The 23,074-nt window shown below is 41.7% G+C and overlaps 1 protein-coding gene across 1 annotated transcript; it reads right to left on the bottom strand.

Moving 5' to 3' along the window:
* Positions 1-616: 616 nt before the first annotated feature.
* Positions 617-6,464, bottom strand: LOC148998750 (putative inactive purple acid phosphatase 27). Its single transcript, XM_089141742.1, has 13 exons — positions 5,947-6,464; positions 5,791-5,878; positions 5,456-5,698; positions 5,237-5,363; positions 2,888-3,008; positions 2,633-2,765; positions 2,241-2,428; positions 1,970-2,156; positions 1,815-1,882; positions 1,634-1,730; positions 1,352-1,540; positions 1,170-1,250; positions 617-1,089 (listed from the first exon to the last, which is right to left on the bottom strand). The coding sequence occupies exons 1-13, from the start codon at positions 6,270-6,272 to the stop codon at positions 1,012-1,014; spliced, it is 1,926 nt and encodes a 641-aa protein (XP_088997868.1). The 5' UTR covers positions 6,273-6,464; the 3' UTR covers positions 617-1,011.
* Between the last annotated feature and the right edge of the window lie 16,610 nt (positions 6,465-23,074).

Genomic DNA, 23,074 nt, shown 5'->3' with positions numbered 1-23,074 from the left:
GTGTCTTTGTGGCACCCACCACAACCCCAGTAAATTTGGGTCAAATTTATCATCATCTAACTATGACAAATTGACGCTCAGTGACAAGCTCAAAAACTTTGTATCCCTTTAGAAATATACATTTATGAGCCTTAGCTAAAAACTCATCTTTTGGTTGAGGCAAAACATGTGCATGACATGCAACCAAAAACTTTAGGTGAGATGGACATGGATTTTCCCACTTGTATGTTGTTCTGATGCAATTTTAGTATTCAAGCAATTCTATTATCATGCAGCCAATGTCTTTAATTCCAAGATTCAAGTTTTTCAATCTGATGGTGCCAAGGAATATGAATATTTTGATCATTTTTTTAAAGATAATGGTATATCTCATCAGTATTCATGTCCACACACTTTTGAACAGAATGGAAGAGCGGAATGGAAGCATAGACATATAGTAGAAATAGGCCTCGCTTTTATGGCTCGTGCTTTAGTCCCCCTTATTTTCTAGCCAGCCGTCTTTGAAACGGCCATCTTCTTAGTTAATAGAATGCCTACACCAGTACTTGGGAATAAATCTCCATTTCAGGTGTTATATCACAAAGATCCAGATCTTTTATTTATTAGAATCTTCGGATGTGCATGTTTTCCTTGGTTACGGCCTTATAACAAAAACAAGCTGCGATATTGCTCCGGGCAATGTATCTTTCTTGGATACAGCAACTCACACAAGGGGTATGTATGTTATGATCCAACTCTTGGCCGATCCTACATCTCTAGACATGTAGTTTTTGAGGAAACCAAGTTTCCCTTTGCAACTCAACCTCTTAACCACCCTTCCCACTCTCACTCCACTCCCACCATAGTTACAGCTGATAATCTCTTTTCAAATTCAAATTCAAATTTTGTATATGAACTTTAGAAATATTACAATCCTGTACTTCAACTACTCTTTAGAAAATTTGCTGTTGTATCTGTAATTATATTATTTCTCTACTTAGAAGCATCTACCCGAAGAACTGCTATCTCTGACTACTTTCTCATATATGGCTCCTTACGTTTTATGATTTGAAAAGCATCATCAACCTTCATTGTATTTGCATTCACAAACTGCATATCACAAATTGAAAATGAGAATCAGAAAATGTAAGAAAGACAGAGGGGGTGGCTTTTAATTTCAATTTACCAACCTTTACACTCATCTTTTTCCTTGTCACATGAAATCTAGCGTATCCAAATTCAGAAATCCTCACCAAACTCCAGTTTCCAACCTGTCCATGATTCCAAACACTCAACATTATTGTTACTCTTTTATTTTTACGTATCAATTTTATTCTGTTACTAGTTGAAAGATGAGATGAACTTTACTTACAGTATCATTGAATCCATCCAATGAAAATCCAGCCATTCCAATGATTGCATGAACTGGAGCCTTATAGTTGTTGTGGTCATATGTTTCAACCCCTCTTCTATCTCTGTAAGGCATGGCTTTGCAAACACCCTCCTGAAGGGAACAAGTTCTTTCATAGTTATGGACATGGCCAAAGAGAACAAGATCAACCTGGTTCATCATCATCAAGTGTTAGTATTACTATCTATCTTCCAGTTCTTCAAGTTTAGGCTACTAATCAGTTGAAGAACATCACTTGTTTACCTTGTTGTGTACTAGTAAAGGCTCCAAGCTAGCAGTAAAGTTTGGGTCAACATTTGGGATAAAGAATGGAGGAGCAGATGAATACATGGGTCTATGCCTGCAACCGACCAAAGGAGTTCCCATGAGCCTCTTATTGAAATAACTAATTCAAATAGAAGAGATGGGGTGTGATCATACTTACCCTGTAAAAATTACCCAAGGAGTTCTTGATTGATTGATCGAAAACAAGTCCTTTTTGATCCATTCATACTGTTGAAGTTTTGATGTTTTTGTTATATGATAGAAAAGATTCGAGGTTTGAAAGGATAAGTGATCAATCAGCAAGATAATTCTTACTTGTTCAGAACTAGAGCTGAAGTTATGCTCAGTTGAAACTACAGTTATATGAACAGGTCCTTGCTCTATGGAATACCATGGCTTGTCCTTTCTGGTTGTGGGCATTGGAAAGTAAGTCTCATATGGAACTCCACATTCTCCACCTGAGTCCCAGAGACCATAAATTGATCCAGAACCTGGGTAATCTCTGCAAAATTCCATGCAAAAGGCCTTGCTTCAAACATTATGAAATGAATAATGTGACATTGTAGATCATGAGAAATGGAAGTACCTCTCATGGTTTCCAATTGCAGTCATGTAAGGAACATGAGATGCAACAGGGTAGATATGCTGAAGAAAATAATCCCATTCCACTAAGAAGCCAGTGGCATAGCTAATGTCTCCGATGTGAAAGATCGAGTCGATTTTTCCTGCTGCTACTTCCTTCGATATAGCTGCCATCACTGCTATTGAACCTGGCTATACATTTCATTGATCATCCAATTTCAGTTTAATATCCCTTCCTTCCACTAATTATGTTTCTTGTATATATGGATGCATGACTTAAATCTTTTACTATCAAATTCTATAGATTGATATAAGCCCTTTTCTCTAAATAATCTTTCATGTACATGAAAACCTAAGTTTTCCACCATCCAAGAACATGTGTTTTGAGGTTATCACCTGAATGTAGTGCTCAGCTGATGGATCAAGGGGTGCCTTTCCCATGTCGCCATATGCAATAAATTCAAGTTTATTTGATCCTCCAGTAGGGGGAGTTCGAAATGTGGTTATGTTACTCCAACCAGTTGACCAACTGCATACAATGAGTTAGAGATATATGAGACAATCGAGCATTAATAGCTCTAGTACCTTATATAAGTAAAGAAACTCTATATTGTGGAAACGTATCTTTGTTCCAAGGTTGGAAACGTTTACCTTCCATAGCTATAGTAATAAGTGGTTGAAGGCTTTAGACCAACCATCACAGCAGAGTGAATGAAGCCAGGGTCATGCCAACCAACATCTGAGGCTGAGCAAATGGATCCAGCAGTATTACCTGCCAAGTTTTAAAGAACAAGCATATTAATGAGTGAAAAAGTTAAATGTCTAACCTCTCTAGCTATTAGCAAAGCAATGCAAAATTACACATAAGACCATGGTTCACTCGAAGGCTACGTCTATGGCCGAACTAGTTTCTGCTATGAAGAACATATATAACCCCATTTGTTTTTCCATCCTTCTCATATCAATGCATTGGTTTTCACATAGTAAAAATTGGTCTTCACCACAAGGGTATCTAACAATTCTATCTTTTTGTTAAGATCTTTAATTGGGACAAGGAAGTAAAAGGCCACTAAGAAAACCCATGAAACAAAAATAATAGAAAAGGCCCTTTAAATTAGAAAAGTAACATTTTATAATAACAATATTTAATAGATTTAACAATCACATGGTTTTTCACTTGATAATAATCAATACTTCTTAGTAAAAAGATCATTGGTTTGATTCTTTCTGATTTTATATGTATTATTCCATTTTTCTCTATATAAAAAGCTCTACTTCCCACCCACCCCCCACACCTCACACCTCACACCCCAAAAAAAAAATAATAATAATAAAATAAAATGTTTGGTGGATTTCCTGAAAATTTTGTGTACTCTAATTTAACTTTACAATATGCTTCCGGAGACAAAAAAGTTTACATAAAATAATGGGATCCTCTGATTACTTCATTTGGGATTATATATATCTATAAACAAACTTTTATGTCAATTCATGTCAACGTGTTCCGCTTTGTGGGAAAGAGATCAGAAGCTTGAAGTTCATTTTTCATGTTTGTGGCAAAATGAACTCTAATGGTCGTTGTCACATAGACCCCACCTTCGTTTTCCTTATGATAACCTGACGATGAAGTGTCACCTACCTTCGTGAATTGGGATGCTCTTTTATGGGAATAATGTTTTTTTCATATTGTTCCGCTACATGCTTGAGTGAGAATTCATCTTGTCTGTGCTTAGTGTGCATTTTTCTTTAATGTGGTGAAAGGATACCAGAAGAACTTTCTTTATGACTCACAAGAACCCTCAAAATTATTAAAAAATAAAAATTTTTAAAAAGGGGTTTTCCAAATAAGCATAAAAGAGTAAATGATAATGAGGTAACTTCATGTAAAAGAGTACATCAATAATGTGTTGGTTGGTGTACTCTTGGGTTTTATTCCACAACCGATTAGTTGGTTGTACATTTAATATGTATTTATATTACATTAGTTAAAAGTAAAGGTTTCAATAATTTGTGGGGAACGCAGGGGTTTGGGGAATAGAGTTTCGAATATGACATTTTATTGGCCTTAGTATTTTTATATAGGAGACTGTTACTATTGTGCATCCACCCTATATAGCTGATTAGGAAACCATTCTAGAAATGATGTGTCCAAATTGTGAACCATACGGGGCATGAAGAGAGAGGAATGGAGGCTTGAAATTGATACCTCCTTAGTTTTATTATTTCTATATAGGAGATTATAGAGACAACCATCCCGAATGGATGAATTTTTTTTATTGGTAAAAAAAAGAGTGGATGCAATAGCGGCGATCTAGTGCTCCCCGTTATGCAATGTTCGAATTTTTTATCGAATGCAAACTATGCAAGAATTAGCTTTGTGCATACTAGTGCAAGCACTGGCCCCGCCAGCGGAGCCCCACCGGAGGTCTAGTATAGTCACAAAAGTCTGTGGTATTCATGCCCATGCCAAAGAGCACACAACTGTCCAATGCAAGAAACAGAGGAGGGATTCGAACCAGGGACATGAGGTTTACCAAATCACTTGGAAGTGAGCTTGGGACCACTAGACAACCACCCCCGGTGGTACCCCAAATAGCTTAATAAATAATCATTCTAGGCCAACGCAAAGCTGTTCTAGTGGTGAAATCAACACTTCTGAGTGAAGAAGTCGTGGGTTCAACTCTTACTAAGGCATATTAATATCCTCATTCCCAGCTTAATAAGCCCCATTGGTACCAAAAAAGAAACATTCTAGATGTGATATGTCTACAGTGGGAAACCTACCACGCATGAGGAGGGGAATTGCTTTAGTCTTGTGCATCAACTGTCAAGGCGGATTTTGGATCGTCGAATTCAAAATTTCGGTCGAGATTTCGATCTGGCAGCCGAAATTGTTTGGCTTGACATTTAATGCGCAGGACTGAAGGAAGCAAAGAGATCCCATCCACCACCAATGAGAGAAAGAGAGAAACACTTAGAGAGAAAGAGAGTACAACTCACCATTACACAAATCATTTGGGGTGAAGGTGGTAACTCGTGAGGTTGGAATCAGTGACATGAGGGATTTCCCATCTCCATAATGAACTTGTTGAGGTGTTTTATCTCCACTAATCCACGTTAATCTCATCTGCCAACCACAACAAAAACTCATCATCACCATTTGATTATCATCGGGAAAAGGATTAAAATTTCTTTAAAGAAACAGAGTAACCCAGTTACCGATCTTCCAGTTGAATCTACACTTGAAAGATGACCAAACAATGGAGCTTTTGGATTTGCAAATTTAATAGCTCCAGAACGTTTAATCATACAGGGGTTCTCAAATCCTCCACCAAATAACACAAATTCTATATCAGTTCTAATGTTGACCACATGGAAAGTTAACGTTCCACTGCAACTACTTCTGTTCCTTTCTTCCTTCTTGCATTTCATATAGTTAGGATCTTGGTTCATGTATTGTCCCTGTAACCCAAATACAGAACAACAGATTTCAGCTTTTCTTGTTTCAAAATTTTTATTTGAATTTTTAGTGTCTGATTAATAAGATAACAGACCTTCACAGGATAATAGCACAGAAGAGGAAGATCACTTGTATCTCCAGTTAAGATATAGTTAATTTTAATATCCTGACAAGCTTTCACACTGCCCAAATGATATTAAATCCATCAGATATGAGACAGTAAAGAAAAGAAAGAGAAAAGAAGACTTACTCATTATCAGCATGAATAGGGGTGATCATGGCAATCCAATCACTTTCTGAAGGCTTTGAAATTCCAGTGACTGTAACTTTGACATATTCTTCATTCATTAGTAGCCCAGATGGAGATTTCGAGTTTACAGTGATTTGAATGTTTTGATTCTGATCTGAACATTCGACCAGTGTTCTTCTGTTCAATACCCTGAAATCTGATTGGTAGCCATGAAGTTTGGTTTTGGAGTTGATAGCTTGAAGAACAGCGGAAGAAGCTGATGGCGATATCCAATCACAGAAGAAGATAAATAGAAAGAAAAGAAATTTTGTTTTGAGGAATTTCATGATTCCAAAAACCAACTGATTGAATTTCTTTTTGAGTTACAAAGATTCAGACAATAAGAGAACATATAGGATACATAGAAAAAGATTGCTCAATCTCAAACACTGGAAAGATTAAATAAATGAAACAGAAGTCACTGGGGGCTTTTCCAAGAAGATCACCACCAAATAAATGTCAATTCATCAATCAACTAATTCTCCTCCGCCCCTTTTATTTACTGGTTTTTATTGTTAGATTTGTTAGATTTAAGTTATAATAGAGTTTTTCCTTTCAATAAAATCCTTTATTTTAAAACAAAAATAAATTAAAAAAAAAAAGAATAAGAAGAATATTTTTTAGCAAAAATATCTTAAGCGAACATGATATGTGGACCTTGGAACGTGCAAGTGAAAAGCTGAGCCACATGTCACTTGTGTTCCGAAGCAAGTGTGATGTTGGGCTTTTCATGGGCCAGCCAAAGTGAATCCGGATGCTGTAGGTGGGTTTACGTGGATGTATGTCGCAGGTATCAATGTGTCGGCAGCCAAAATTGTTGTTTCATATCCATTACTTCTCGACAAGGTTTAAAGTATCGGTATCGAATATCATATAAGTCGTCTGATTTTAAGAGACGTACCATCCCTTATTGAGTACTTTTGTATCGTATTTTATAATGTATTTTAGTGCAATTCAACAGAGAACTGTAACAAGATGTATCATATTGGTTGTGTCCAATATGGATACGTATTAACTAGCATCGTGGGATACTTTAAGCCTTTCTTCCCGATCGTGTATTTCTTAAAGTTGTGGTTGTGCATCTCCCTAATCTATGATCATGCTTGGCATTGCATAAGTCTCAGATTCAACTTGTGCTTTTTCAAAACTTATTACATATCTGGTCATTATTAAGGTGTACTCCTAGTTCTTTTAGCTCCTTCAATTGAAATCTAGTCGCTTCTCTATATGGGAGGTGTCCTTAAACTTTCCTCCTACATGGTCGAACCACTCTAAATGACAGTCTAGGAACTTGTCGCTGATTCAGCATGTAGAGCCCCTTAATCTAGGTAGACATGAGTGCTCACACTGACATGCCACGATGTGACAACAAATAGCAAATCCATCTCCAAGTACCTAACAGAGAAAAGTTCTCTTGCTGTTGATTTGGACCTTATCTGTAATTGATAGTTTAATGCAGATAGCTACTAGAACTTTTAATACTATTTTTGATGAATTCTCATCCCCAGAGCTTCATCGATCGATTACTAACCTAGCGATAAGTGCTACGGTAGGAAATGTAGACTCCAATGAGCTGTATTATTATAGATGTCATCTTTCATATTGCAATAAAAGTTAGACATGTCTAGGCATTTCTATTCAATAACAATTATTATCTAAGGTAGATTCAAACCATAAATTTTAAGATCACACTTTAAAAATTATTACATGCCTTGAGTCTTCATGAAATATTACATTTCTCTAATTTCAAATTAATACCTCCGAATGGAATTGCATCAACATAAGGTTTTAGGATTTAAATGTCTAACTTTGGAGACATGTAAAAAAGATAACATCAAAATCTCTTTATTCTTTAAGGGCCTGTTTGGTTACATGAGCCTGGAGATTTCATATATTTAGAGATTTCAAATTTATGGAACCATAATTTATAAAATTATCTGTTTGGTAACCGGATATTTGGAATGAACTCTATGAATTCATTTATGATTTTTGTGAATACGCAAAAATTAAGCGTTTTTATAGTAGAGATGATATCTCTGGATTTCACCCCATACCCATAAATCTACAAATTCACATTTTTAGTGTAAAAATATGAATCTCTAGATTTCAGGAATCTAGAGATTTTCACAACCAAACGGGTAAAAATCTCACATTCATGAATCCAAGATTTGAAATATCTGGATTCATGTAACCAAACAGGCCCTAAGTACATCATTTAACTGAATAAGTTAGGTCATCGCGGTGAACTATTGTTTACATTTTAAAAGTGAAGTTATCATAACTATCATGAGCGTAGGGTCTACTCTTAACTCTAGGCATCACAACCCTAGGGAGGACCGAAACAATTGTGAGCCATGGAGGTCCATCCACTTTCCAAGAATTTTGACCTTTAGAGGAACCACTTTCATCCGTATAAGTGATGGTCTACTCATATTCTGAGCATTATAATCCTGAATCTTTTTTTTTCTTCTTTCAGATATACAATGTCTATCACACTATCTAAGATCTACTCCTAATTCCAAACGTTTTAACCCACAAAATGATCAGTAGTACTATAGTCTCTATACGCCTCATCCTGTACCGAACTCTCTACTGGAAAGGGTTATGGTCACCTAAGTTCTTTATCATTTCATTCCCATCAAGCTCAAAATCTTTAAAGTGCCATCATACATATTATTGTAAAACATTCTAAGATATATATATGAATGATTATAAAGTGAGAATTTCACAAAAACATAAATGATGCTACTCACATGAATAATTATAAAGTGAGAAACTCAATGATGATATCACGCTCAACTCTTTTTTTTGGTAGAAAAAAAATTGAAAAGGTTAGTGTCTTTCTTCTCTGGTTGCAACACCAATCCACATTTTAATTTAAAATTATTCATATTGCTTGATTTGATTAATTTACTATGTAATTCATTCCCCTATGTTCTTTAATCTGATTCAGACTTTGGTTCTATTAATTTAATTTGTCATTTTAGACTTGACAGTCTAGTTTAGCTACTTTATTATCGAATTAATATATTTCCATTCCCATTGAAAGTAACTCTTTACCTTAATTAATTCTTTATCTATCAAAATCATTTTAAGATATTTATTATAGAATTTTTTTTTACGTTTGAATCACTTAAAATGAGCCAAAACTCGGTTTGAATCATTAGGAATTATATGGCAATGATTTTGTGCCAATTTTTCAATTCAACATAAAATGAACTTTTTGTGCTTCAGTGCCTAAGGGGTTGTATGGTAACGATTCTGGCACACTTATTCTGTGCCATTTGCCCGTTTTGGCACAGAAGTGACCAGAATCTTGTATGGTAAACCGGTTCGAATTTTCTGTGCTGGTTCAGCAAATGTGTGCCGAACCAGGCAATGGGCACACTTTTTCCTTGTGTCAGAGAAGCTCCAAATTGGAGCTTCTCTGACACAGAATTGCTTCTGGTGAAAACGCGCGGGCACAAGAGCTTGGCTGACGGAACGAAGGGGCATCGATGTAAATTCCGTCCGAAATAGAAAGCCCTTCGTTCAAGCATCTCTCGTCTCTCTGCACTCTCTCTCGTCTTTCTCATTTCTCTCTGGTTTCTCTCGTCTCTGTCGACGACGACGTGAGGTGTCTTTCTCATCTCTCTTCTCTCTCTTCTCTCTCGTCTGTCTGGTCTCTCTCGCCTATGTCCCGACTCTCTCTTGTCTCTCTTGTAGCTGTAGTCTCTCTCAAGCCCTAAGCAACCTTGAAAAGTTCTTTCTTGGTCTCTCTGCAACCGCTGTCTCTGCAACCATCAAGAGTGGAGTAAAGCCGTGTGTGTGCAACAAAGCTTCAATTTCAGGTTCGTCTACACTCTGCAACCGTTGTCGGCTTCAACAAGATTCTATGCGAAGTTGGGACAGAGAAACGTGCCCATATGTGTCCAACCATACAAGATTATGGCAACGATTCTGTGCCAAATTTGCCCACTTCAGCACAGAAGCATAAAAAATAGATTCTGTGCTGAAGTGGGAATTTTGGCACAGAATGGTTGCCATACAACCCCTAATTGGGTAAATTGGGCACAAAATCGATATTGAAATCTCGTATGGTTGGGTATAGATGGACACTTTTCTTTGGCAAAATGGGCTTCAATTGCAAAGAGATTGGTTGCAGAGAAAGGGCTTCATTTGCATAGAGAGGGCTTCGGCTTCGACTGCAAAGAGAGAGGGCTTTGGCTTCGGTTGCAGAGAGACGATGAGACTAAAGGCCGCAGAGTGCAAAGGGGGTGAATCTTCACTTGTTTAGGGTTTGAGAGAGACAAGAGAGACGAAAGAGCACACTATTGCTAAATCAGCACATTACTTTTACACCTGTATACCATACATGATTTCTGAAACTTTTGTGCCAAACTGGGCAAATGGCACAAAATTAGTATGCCAGAATCATTGCCATACATCCTCATTCTATCCACCCAAAATTATGTTTAGGCTACAAGTAAATGGTTGGGATTAGATCTGTAACAACCCCCATAATTCTAACTAGGAATCCTTATTGTAGGTCCAATAACCTGAAGGTCAAGTCGGAATAAGTTTGGAGTATCCAGATTAAAGTCCATGATCCATATCCTGAGTCCATGGATCTGGATTCTCCTAATGAAGAACTTACCTTGCTTGGAAATAGGATCCCTGGTAGAAGTCAAGAGGTGTTTGAAGATGTCCGAATTGAAGGTAAGACCTCCCCTGTGTGTTGTTTAGGGTTATGTTGGAGTTGGGGATCAACCCCTTGAGCAAAGCACCCATGTACTGAAAAGTACTAGGGGTCGGTTGCTTAAGGCGGTTGATTGGCCAATCAACCGCCATGGTCTACTTGCAGGAAATTGCCCTAATTTGCCCTCTGTCTTCTATAAATAGAAAACTCCATCCTTTAAATTCGTTATTATATTTGGGATTGCTGTTGTGGACGGTTAGGAGGCGGAAGACACATGCTGGAAGGTGAGAGAAGTGTGGATTGCGATCTGGATCCATTCCCCCATCTATTTTGAGAATCTGATAGAGGTAAGTGATTCTCCTTCATTCCATTCTCTTCCTTCAGCTTTAGAATGGTGTAAATCCATCTCCTTTATGTTGAGGTGACATAATTGTGATTAGTTCTATTCCCTAAGCAATGATTATGAGAAGATCATGTCTGAAAACGAATCTTTGAATTCGAATACAGGATGGATCTAATCAAGGGAGATGAGTTGGGTTATGGATCTATGTTAGTTTTAGGTTACTGATTTACACATTTGTTATATTCTAATTAAGAATGAAATTCGGAATTAAATCATCCTAAAATCAAATTGGAATTGGGTGATCAAAAGTCCGAATTTTGGATTTGGAAATTGTTTGTAACATTGGCGGTCGCTTGTGGAGGTCGCTTGACCCAACCGACCGGCCCAAGTGACCTGCTGGGTCACAGTGGCTATGTAAGTTTTGTTTTTACTTTGATTTGACTCATGTCCTTAATACATTCTTATAACCTTATGTTTAGGTGTTTTCTGAGTCTGTTAGAAGTCTTGTAATTGTGATTTGATTGCATTCTAGTAAGCTTTTACTTAATTACAGGTAAGAACACATTTTCTTGTTTATATGCAATAAGATGCTATATGATGAATCAGTTATTTCTTGCATTATTTATTAATCCCGTACCTTGTTGTAGTTGTATAATTCATTATAATACTGTTGTATACCTGTTGTTTGTGATGTATTTATATACTGTATCACTTCATGATATTGAATGAATAGTTATGTTATAATCTTGAATGATGTGACATAGTTGTGATGGAACGATATCCAATTGGGTATCCTTGCTTGAGATATCAGAGGGCTATGGTATGGGACACATGCTCACTAATGCCTCCAGCACTATCATGACTGCTGGATGCCTAGGGAGTCTAGAATTGCATGACTAGGTACCCTACATGCTATTACCCTTTCGGTAGGGGATTGAAGCCGAATGACCTGTGACAATAGTGACGTGACTCTGTTTCATCCTACAATGGTAACCAGGCCGTGCAGAGACTCAGTGGTCCACTGTTGGTCATGCAATGGTAGGGTTGCATATGTTAGGGTTGGGCTTATGGACGTCCAAGGAGCGGCCCAGGTGTTGTGAGGAATCATGAGAGCATTATGCCCCAATAATATGTGAATGACCATAGGGTTAGGGAGTGGAGTCTAACAACGGTAGCTAGTCCGTGAGGGTTCTCATTCCTAGGTTACGAAGGATACAGAACCGAGTTGGTTGGTGCCATAGGGGAAGTATATGGACTTCATATAGTATATTACAAGTATGACCTTGCATTAGATTAGAAATCCCGACATGCACCAGTACTCATGCCAATGGTCATGGTAAGAGTGTTAACTTAAAACCCAGTCATGGATGCCTGATGAGGACTTAACCCCTTTACCCGGGATCCCAATAGAGGTAACTAGTCAATGAGGGATCAGAGTGACTAGACCCATATAACTTTTTTTCGGCGAATTTCGGCGAAATATCGCCGAAATTCGCTAGTTTCGCCAGTGGGCGAAATAAAAATGACTTCGAAACCGACATTTCAAAATTTCGCCGAAAAATTGACGATTTTCCAGCGAAACTACAATTTTCAAGCGAAACTTCCAAATTTCGCCTGAAAATCGTCGATTTTCCGGCCAAACTTCAAAACTTTTTTTTTTCTTTCTTTTTTTCTACAGCTCTATGAGTCTGAGGTGGGTAGCAGCCGCTATTTTCGCCGGAGAAGAAGAAGAAAGAGAGAAAGAGAGAAAGAGAAAGGGAAAAATGACGGGGAAAAATGACCGATCTGAGTAGCGATTTCCTTTCCTATTTCCGCTACTATTTTCACTATTATTCACCATAGGATTCACAACATAGCCCATGGAAATTGGCAGATATCTTCATTTCATTCTGATGCGTCCAAAATCTGCTCAGCCCTTGGATCTCCACGTGATGTCCTGCAAAACGAAAGCGTCAGATGTGGCCCGACCGCTGGGGTCGGGAGTCCACCTCCGAAGGCTAAGTCAGTTGATGAACTTAATCACAAACGGCTCTGCTAGAAGCACAGAGCTAAGGAATGAAGAACTGGGAAAGGTGATCTAGATAGCAGATCGCTGATAGTTTAGGTCTATCAGTATGTATATGAACCTGAGTCTCAGATAGTATTCTTTTTGATCGATTGATCCGTCCCTCACCTTGTATGGTAGTGAGGTTTATATAGAGTGTACCTTCGAATCTCCTTCGTTGGATGCACTTGAGCCTTCTTCGGGTAGTCGTTGGATCTTATTAGTTAGATCCGTTGAGCGATAGACTTCTACTAGTTTGGGCTAGTAGAGGACTCCTGAGATAACCTTTAGGTTATGCGATGGTTATCCCTTCGATAATGATTATCCGCAGCCGTCAGTTTGAGTCTGCCATCATTAGGGTGATTACCCTAATCCATAAGTAAGATTAGGGCACGCTTGCCGCCGAATAAGCTTTCTTCTTCAGCAAGCCATCTTCCGGATCCGGTTCGCTCGGGAGCGATTCGGTTTTCTCCGTCTCGACCGGGGTCGAGGGTCGGACCAGGTATGAACCCGGTCTGATCATAAACTCTCCATATCACAAGCCCCCCAGACCAAGCGTTCGGTCGATCCCGAGGGCTTGGTTTTTAACTGGGTTCGTCGTCAGGTGATGATCTCTGCGTGCTTCATTAAATGTCATATCACATTTAATGCGGTGGTCACTTTTCCTCGAGCGTTGTGAGTGTAAGGCCACATATCTCATTGCAGTTGATCTGTCGTGGCTCACGTCATCCAAACGACGGTTTCCAAACGCCTATTTCGGATTCGTGAGTTCAAACTTTCAAAACGTCTTTCAATCTTGATCGTTGATTTTGAATCCATCTCGATCGTTCAGATTCCCGAACACTCGTGCGGGAGTTTTAAAAGCGGTTCGTTGTCTTCGTAGGTTTCATTCTTCCGTCGTGCGGAATTTGAACCTTTGTTGTCCGCCTTCGCGCCTTCCTGCTCTCAAGCTTCCGTCTCACCTGAATCGGTAAGTTTCTTGGTCTTTTTCTTTTTGTAGTTTACTGAACCGAGTAATGGCGGACGATAGGGCTTCTTTAGTACCCCATGTTGGTAATAGCAGTGATGCTTTTGCTTCTCCTGCTCCCGAACAGTCGGATAGTGATAACAAAACCCTAATTGTCCTCTGCGGGGAGTTCGCTGAAGTTTCTCAAAAAGGTTTTGAAAGAAAAACCGAAACTTCTCCTATCCTTCTCGAGTCTGGATCTTCCAAGATTGTCGAGTCTTCTAGGCAGCCTCAAACCTCCGGGTCCAATGGTGGACCTGGCTCTGTTCCCTCCATTTACAATGAGGAAACCCTTCTTTCAGCTGTCCAAGATTTTGATCTTCCTTCCTCATATCGAGTTAGGGCTCCCCACCCCGATGAGAGGGTTGATTCATCCCTTTCGGTGAATTTTCTCGTATATAGATGCACCTTGGAAAGCGGGGTTCGCTTTCCCTTTTTTAATCCTTTGTTCTCCGCAGTTTTGAATCACTGGAACATTTGTCCCGGAATGCTCCTCCCCAATAGCTGGCGTCTCATCATCGGCTTCTTGGGTTTGTGTTTTGAGCTTGGCATTACGCCATCTCTTTCTCTTTTTGTACATTTTCATGTTCTTTCTATCTCCCATCCTCCCGGATGGGTTTTTCTTTCCAAACGCAATAAGGCTGAACTTGATTGGAGGGGCAGCATCCTTGTCAAAGGAACTTGCCCTTCTAACCACAAAAGATGGCGCGAACGATACTTTTTCTGTCGAGCGCCTCCATCAGATCTTAACTTCCCAACCACCTGGAGGAGGTTTACTTCTTCGTCTGAGAGTAACCGGGGCCTTCCCTTATCCAGAGAAGACGAGGCGGCCATCAAGAAGATCAAATCCATTCCGTGGTATCAAGAGATACATGGATTTGAAGTGGAGTATAACTCCATCCTTCAGTAATGGGGCTTGGCTCATTGTGAGCTTCTTAACCATCGTCCTTTAATTTGACTGAAGTGATATGTTTTGAATTCTGACTCTTGTCCTTCTTCTTTGCGGTGCCTCCCGAATGAACCCCGAAGCTTGTGGGTGAAGGCCGCTAGGGCCGTTGTGACAGCAGAACGATCGCCCGGGGTCTTGACCGTAGATCAAGAGGCTTCTCTTCCCTCTCCCGACCCCTCTTATAGGGGTATCAGGAATATCAGGCCTGTAGCTGATGCTTCGGGTAAAGGGAAGAAACCAATGGTGGAGAGGTCTAATGTCTCTTCCTCCGCCCGAACCAAGAGGAGGCATGACACAATTGATGCTCCCTCCAATAAAGAATCCAAAGCTTCGACGGATGGTGAGGAGGTCTTCACCCCCGAGTGGACCCTGAAGATGACCGACAAGGTTACTCGGGATCCCGAGAAAGGTGCGAGAATGGAGCTCCCTCGGTCTTGCTCCTTCGATCGCCGGGAGTTTGAAGCCCTGTCAATCTACAAGGTACCGGTCTTCTTGTTTACTTATGTTTTCATAATTTCTTATGACTTCTCTTGATATCTTCCGCCTTCCCAGGAATGTTGTGTTGAGCTTTTATCAACACATGGAAGCATTGAGCCGGGTTGGTCGCACCAGCTCCTTGCTGCAAACTTGTGAAGAGAAATTGGCCAAGGCCAATTCTGAAATAGACCAGCTGACTGCAGCTACCGTGGAGCTGCAGAAAAAGCATGAGGAAGAAGTGATCTCCCTCAAGGAAGCCCTCGAAGCTTCGGAAATTCGTGTCACTTTGCTGCCGAGCGCGAGGCCGAGGAAGCAAAAGGCAGCTGCCACGTTGTTTGGTGACAGACCTTGAAATCAAAAGTAGGGAGCTCGAAGAACATCTGAAGTTGGCGATCCCTAGCAAGCCTGAGCATATAAAGCCAGAACTTTGGAAGGAGTGCATTCGGAAATACCTGAACAGCGTACCTTTCTCCGAGTTGCTAGGTCTCTACAACATTCAAGCTTATCGCATGGGGCAGAACGACGTTTGGGAGCGAATCCTTGGATCGATCCCTGACTTCGACACTGCTCCTTTTCGTGAGGTATGCCACCAAGAGGTCTTCGGGAAAGTTGGTATGGATCTCCCGGACTGGGCCCAGGAAGAAGATGATCCTTTTCCAGCTGACCCTCAATATGAGGCATACCTGAATGACGAGCCGGCACTTCCAGAGGAGAAATCACAAGCCGAGTCTCAAGTTGTTGTTGTAGAGGATTCAGCCGATGCCACTCTTGAGGAAGGCTCTTCTCATGGTCCTGAGAAAAGTCCTCCCGATCAGGGTCCCTCGGGCAACAAAGAAGAAAAGGCTTAGGGAGTTGTCCTTTTGTAAAGATTTACCCTCAATTTATTGAATAGACATTTCTTTTTTCATGTTGGCCTCTAAGTTTCCCCGTCTCCTGCCGAATCTTGCCCTGAATATCAAAGTACTAATGATAAAACTTATCACTTAACTTTTCATTCCTCGTCGAATAATAATCTTGTAGAAATATTGTGAAGATGCGTTTCGGGAAGATGCATTAATCTTCCCCACTACTTCATTTATTGCAAAGTCCGCACGTTTCCCTTCTGCGAAGTTCAAACGTTTTCCTGCTTTTGTATACCATTCACTGTTTCCAATGAATCGGAAATGCATCCGTTATTTTAATGGCGGTGCGACGATTGGAGGTATCTCTGCATCAGGTGCTCGCTTCCACATGTTTCCATGTGGCATCCCTTCGACCGTTGATCTTGCTTTTTGCGGATTTCGAAGCGTCATTTCGATCTAGGTCGTCGGTTGTCCTTAGCCTTCAACCGTCGTCTTATACCTGAGGCTATTTAAAGCCTTCGTGGGTACTCTCCATCTATCCTGACTTCTGCAAGTTAGATTTGCTAAAGTGCCAAAGCGACCTTTCGTCCTTCGGCCTGCTTCCGTATTCCTGGTACTCCAACAACAGCTCTATCAACTTCTGAACAAGTGAGTTTTTTGATTACTCATCTCTTTCCCCACTTCCCCCCTGAGTAAACTGCACAGTAAATATACTTGGGGTTTAGTTTGTTGGTTTGTCAGAAGTTTTAGAAAACTAGGGTTTCCCCGTTGTTGCTGTCGTTTATTTCTGTACTGATATGGCTGGTGTTTTTGTTGTTTTGCATAGTGGCTCCCAAGATCAACCCGAACTTTATCAGAGCAAAATCTTGCAAGAAAATCGTTCCGTCGGTGGTGGTTGGGGCCAGTGCGGTGGTTTCAGCTAGTGAATCCTCCAAGCGTAAGGCGACTGCTGGCGGTGAATCTTCAAGTCAGATTCCCGCAGTTTCTATTGATGCCGTCCCTGCGCCTTCTTTGCCCGAAGTGATCGCTCGTCTTTCCCAGGAAGATCTTGATCACTCCGTTGCCGATGGTGCTGCTGGTGAGCCTGTTGGTGAGCCTGTTGGTGCACCCCCGAAGGAGACTCTTCGGGCATCCGAGGCAACTATGTTGGCGTCGATGAAGGTGTGGTCCCAGCAGTGCTGCTCCTATTTCTAACTCTAGTGCTTGTTTGGCATCCTCGTCCTCTCCTTCTGAGTTGGAGGATTTTGCCACTAGGAAGCGCCGTCGGGTGACAAGTGATGAAGCTCATCCTTCTCTTGGTGTAGTTCATCCTTCTCATCCTTCGCCTGAATTAGTGTCAAACGAGTTTGACAGAGCGTTGGAATGGTGTACTACCGCTTGAATGACTTCGAGAGCGCAGTTCTTTCCAAACTTCCAGATGAAGTCTTTACGAAGTCACTTGGTGATGTAAGTCTTTCTTCATTATCCTCTCGATTTTGAAAAATTACTTTTCTCGCTCCTCGCTAACTTGGAAGTTGTTTGCAGGGAGTCTTGCTGGTAACTTCCACAACCAAGTGGAAGCAGTTACTAGACTCAGTAGGTTGAGCAATGAGGTTTCTAGGCTTCGGGAAATCTCTGAAGCTAAAGATTTTGAGATTGCTCGCCTTCGGAATCTAGCTTGGGAGGTGGCAGGAGAAAAAAATTCGATGATTGGTCGTCTTCGGTCGGACTTGGATGATGCCGGGGAGAAGATCCGGCGATCGGAGCGAACAGTTGGAAAGTCGGGAGCCAAAGGATCCGAAACGTTACCCGAAAGGCAAGTTGTCGTTCCTTTGCCCGAATCCCTTCCAATCGATGTTCGCAGAGCTGCGTCTTCAAGTATTTACACAAGTAAGCCTTTTGTTGATATGCTGAATGCTTATAACTTGCAGGCGTACCGGGATGGTGAGAACGAAGTATGGGAATCAATATTAAGGAAGGATTCTCATTTTGATACGACTCCCTACAAGTCTTGTTTGCCATCCTGAAGTATTTACCGACCCGGGTATTCCTCCTCCCGATTGGACCAAGGATAAGATTGATCCTCCACCTTCCGATCCGGATATTATGCAATATCTGGAAGATTCTCCTGTTTATTCTCCGCTAGAAGAAGTCAATTATGACGAGCTTGTACTGAATGCGAGTTTGGTCGAGGACCATTCTTCTCCCGGACAAGCTGGACAAAGAGTGTGAAATTGCGGAGGATTTTATGCATACCGAAATATTTTTGTAATCCTCATTTCTTCTCTTCTTTTCCTTGAATCCCCACCAATGGTTGACTCATATGTTTGTTCTAGCAAAGTCGCGTCGATCTTGTATAACTTGTTAACAGTCACCTATAATGACTTTCTTCTTTGATCGAAGATTGTATCCAGCTCTTGTAATTGTTTTGATACTGGCCTCTTTGGATCTTTTGAAGAAATAAGAAATTACTTTATCTTGAACTTTGCTAGCCACTTGAATCGCCGTTGTATTAGGTCTTAGTTGTCTGAAACAATGCCTTTACTTAAGGATTTCCGGAGAAATACAATAAGTCTGAGAAGGAACTCACTCGGGTTTTAAACCGATGCCTTTACTTAAGGATTTCCGGAGAAATACAATAAGCCTGAGAAGGAACTCACTCGAGTTTTAAACCGATGCCTTTACTTAAGGATTTTCGGAGAAATACAATAAGTCTGAGAAGGAACTCACTCGGGTTTTAAACCGATGCCTTTACTTAAGGATTTCTGGAGAAATACAATAAGTTTGAGAAGGAACTCACTCGGGTTTTAAACCGATGCCTTTACTTAAGGATAATTCAAAAATTCAATATGTCACGTCCTCCCAGCCGGTACCCTATCTGGCATACCCGAGAGTGTGATCCACAGCCCGAAGATCAGGTATCGAGTAATCAACCTCCCACATAAACAATAACATAATCATGAACAATCATAATAAAAGTGCGGAAGATAAACCATAGATCCAATAAGGGAAGAATGAATCATAAAGAATCAGGATACTAGATATATTAGAGTGTCAAAAACAGATATGTAAGTGAGGCAAAAATCCCACTCTACAACCAGCGGAAAAGTAGCTCGAACAAAGAATAAACTAGACAAAATCTAATCCCAGTAGCAAGTACAATGGGTAACTAAATTGTTCTCCACTTTATAGACAACATCCTTATAAGTGTAAATCTCATAAATGGCACAAGGACGCTTCCACTCAATGGTCGGACTAAGCATCGTACGTAGCATAACCACTCGCGGAATCTTCAGTGTAATTGTTGTAACCGCAATCACCTTCCTGGAGATATGCCTCCTCGCCTTGCGCTTCTTCATAGGGATTGTCATAGTATTCAGTACCTGCAGGATAGTCTAACAAACATTGTACAATAAAGGAATGAGTTTCAAAGAAACTCAGTAAGGCAGTTAAATCCATAATATCATAAATGGCAGGATTTCAGAACAAACATAAATGCAATATGATATGAGACAAGCAATGAATGAATGAATCTAACTCTATGTATGCTGGTCTCTATTGGCAGACATGCTTTAAGTCATAGCACCGTACTTCTTTAGGAAGGTCCGCTCACATCCTCAACCATTTAAGATATCTTGGATTCTCTCACGGATCATTTCACCGGTCTTGAGCAGCCGATTGGTAATGGGTCCTTCATCCCTCAGGACTAACCATGGTAGGGGGTTAAGTCAACACACTCTCTCACAACCATTTGGCATAAGTACCGGCGCATGTCAGGGTAAAACCTAGCCAAATGCAAGTCTTCTACTTAGTTACATCAAGTCTTTCCAGATACGTCCATTCCTCGTCCCTGACGATCCTTTCTGGTATCCTTCACACTAGAGTCCTCATAGTCCCTGACTACGGACTCATCAACCCTATTGATCATCCACATATGGTAAACGGGAAGCTCTCACATCCTCTCACGGGTTGGTTACCGGTCTTAAGCGCCCGTGAGCCCAAGTCTAACCATATGCAACCCTACCAATAAATGGCCCCCACAATGTGATTCCTGTCCTCTCACGGGTTGGTTACCGGTCTTGAGCGCCCATGAATCCCCATTGCTACCCGGGGGACCTTTGGCGCTAAGGCTGGGATTTTCCAACCCGATCGCGAACATTTTTCTTTGGCTTCTGCTTCTGCTCAGGAGCCTTTTGTTCCTTATTGGAGACTTTATTATCTCCTTGGCGCTCATCTAGAATCTCCATGACTTCAGCCTGGCTTCGGCATCTCTGTACCAACTTAGCATAAGTCGCAAGCATATCCTGTAGTAATAACTCTAGGAGTTTCCGATTAGTGAGTCCTGTGAATAGAGCAGTTGTGGCTACTTGTTCATCCAAGTTTTCTATCTCCATCGTCACTTTGTTGAATCTTTTCAGAAACTCTCTGATCGATTCGCTCTTTCCTTGTTTGACAGTAAACAAGGTTTCTTCCGTTTTCTTGACCTGTATCCCACTCTAGAATCGCCCTATGAATTGGCGTGCCAATTCGTCAAAGTTTACAATCCTTCCAGAGGGGAGGTTCGAAAACCACTTTTGTGTTGCTCCAGCTTAGAGATGAACCAAAAACCCCGCATAAAATTTCATCGAATTACCCGAAGCGCCATGGTCCGTTGATAATAGCCGATGTGAGCTGTTGGATCTCCCGGAGCCATCGAATGTTGAGAAGGTAGGCAAACGGAAGTTATGGGGAAACCGATATCCCGCAATTGGCTCAAGCAAAAGGAGTCTTCCGAATGACCGAGTAAATATCCTCGCTTATTCTTCCCTTAGCCAACTGCCCTAATTTCTCATTGATGTTGGCCAATTCTTGACCAATCTGGGTCGGGTGATCTTCAGCAATATGATCACGACCTCGATTAACACGATCATCCCGTGCTACTCGATCATCAAGAACAGCCCGTCCTTCCCGAGCATTCCTCTCGTCACGAACTGCTCGATCATCACGAACGGTTCTTCTGACAGTGGGTGAGTGAGTTCTTACCCTGTATCCAACCTTGTATTTGAATCGGTTGTACTCTCTTGCGGTGCTGTCGAACCGATCGCCTCGCCTCGGTTGATCATCGATCCTCCGAAGTCCTCGGTCTCCTTCACGGAAATTCTGATCAACATTCCGGTCTTCAGCCATTCTCTGGTCACGTGGCAATGCACGTCTCCCTGAATCGCGTTGATCAGGCTCTTGTGGTAAAACCACTCGTCTGGTGAGCATGCGGAGTGCTTGGCTCACCTCCAAGAGTTGAATCTTTACCTGATCCAATTGATCTTGGATTGTATCAGGAGGAGGATTACATCCTCCCTGGCCATCATCCACCTCGATAGGATTTTGGCTTTCCTGGGGAATATCCGGATTATTCACTCCAGGTATCTGAACACCGGAATTGCGTTGTGCAGCGGCTGCTGCAGCTGCTGATCTAGTCACCATGGCTTTTCAAGTCGTTTCCCACAGACCGCACCAAATGATGTGTCCAAAATCTGCTCAGCCCTTGGATCTCCACGTGATGTCCTGCAAAACGAAAGCGTCAGATGTGGCCCGACCGCTGGGGTCGGGAGTCCACCTCCGAAGGCTAAGTCGGTTGATGAACTTAATCACAAACGGCTCTGCTAGAAGCACGAGCTAAGGAATGAAGAATCGGGAAAGGTGATCTAGATAGCAGATCGCTGATAGTTTAGGTCTATCAGTATGTATATGAACCTGAGTCTCAGATAGTATTCTTTTTGATCGATTGATCCGTCCCTCACCTTGTATGGTAGTGAGGTTTATATAGAGTGTACCTTCGAATCTCCTTCGTTGGATGCACTTGAGCCTTCTTCGGGTAGTCGTTGGATCTTATTAGTTAGATCCGTTGAGCGATAGACTTCTACTAGTTTGGGCTAGTAGAGGACTCCTGAGATAACCTTTAGGTTATGCGATGGTTATCCCTTCGATAATGATTATCCGCAGCCGTTAGTTTGAGTCTGCCATCATTAGGGTGATTACCCTAATCCATAAGTAAGATTAGGGCACGCTTGCCGCCGAATAAGCTTTCTTCTTCAGCAAGCCATCTTCCGGATCCGGTTCGCTCGGGAGCTATTCGGTTTTCTCCGTCTCGACCGGGGTCGAGGGTCGGACCAGGTATGAACCCCTCCGCACAAAAAATCAACACATCACAAAAACACATAAAAACAACAACACCCCCCGAAAACCCGCCCCGCCGGGCCGGGGGGGGGGGAGCGAGGGGACAGCTCTTCTTTTTTCCTCCCCCCCCCCCCCCGGCGCCTTTTCTTCGACCTTTCCTCTGCAGGGGCGCCGGCCCCCCCCCCCCCGCCCCCGCCCCCCGCCCCCCCCCCCCCGCCCCCCCCCCCCCCCCCCCCCCACCAGCCCCCCCCGGGCCCGCGAAGGGGGGTGGGAAAAACACCACAACGGGGGGCGGTTTGAGTTTCGATGGTAAATTTGTCCCCGCTGCCTTGGGGTCCACACCGAAGGAGGGCATATCACACGGAGTGCTTCTCCAGTAGGAAGAGTTTGGTGTTGTTTGTGGCAGTGGGAGTCGCCAGTGGCAATGGAGATCCAAGTGCTGGTGGCTGAGTCCTTGAGTGGGCTAACAGGTCTTCCGATTTTCGGTGACCGTGTCGTAAATCTCGACAACGATATGGCGAAATATCGATCCTTGACTAGACCTACCCAGAGGAGGGCTGGTGTTATATCTTAAAGCATGTCAACTGTCTAGAGACTTGCATAGTTAGATCTTAGTAG

This window comes from Hakea prostrata, unplaced genomic scaffold (assembly GCF_041222555.1).
Source record: "Hakea prostrata isolate BN-2017 unplaced genomic scaffold, UWA_Hpros_2 contig_157, whole genome shotgun sequence".
In the NCBI taxonomy this organism is placed as follows: Eukaryota; Viridiplantae; Streptophyta; class Magnoliopsida; order Proteales; family Proteaceae; genus Hakea; species Hakea prostrata.
The sequence above is the reverse complement of the archived record's forward strand: the minus strand, read 5'-3'. Positions and strand labels throughout refer to the sequence as shown.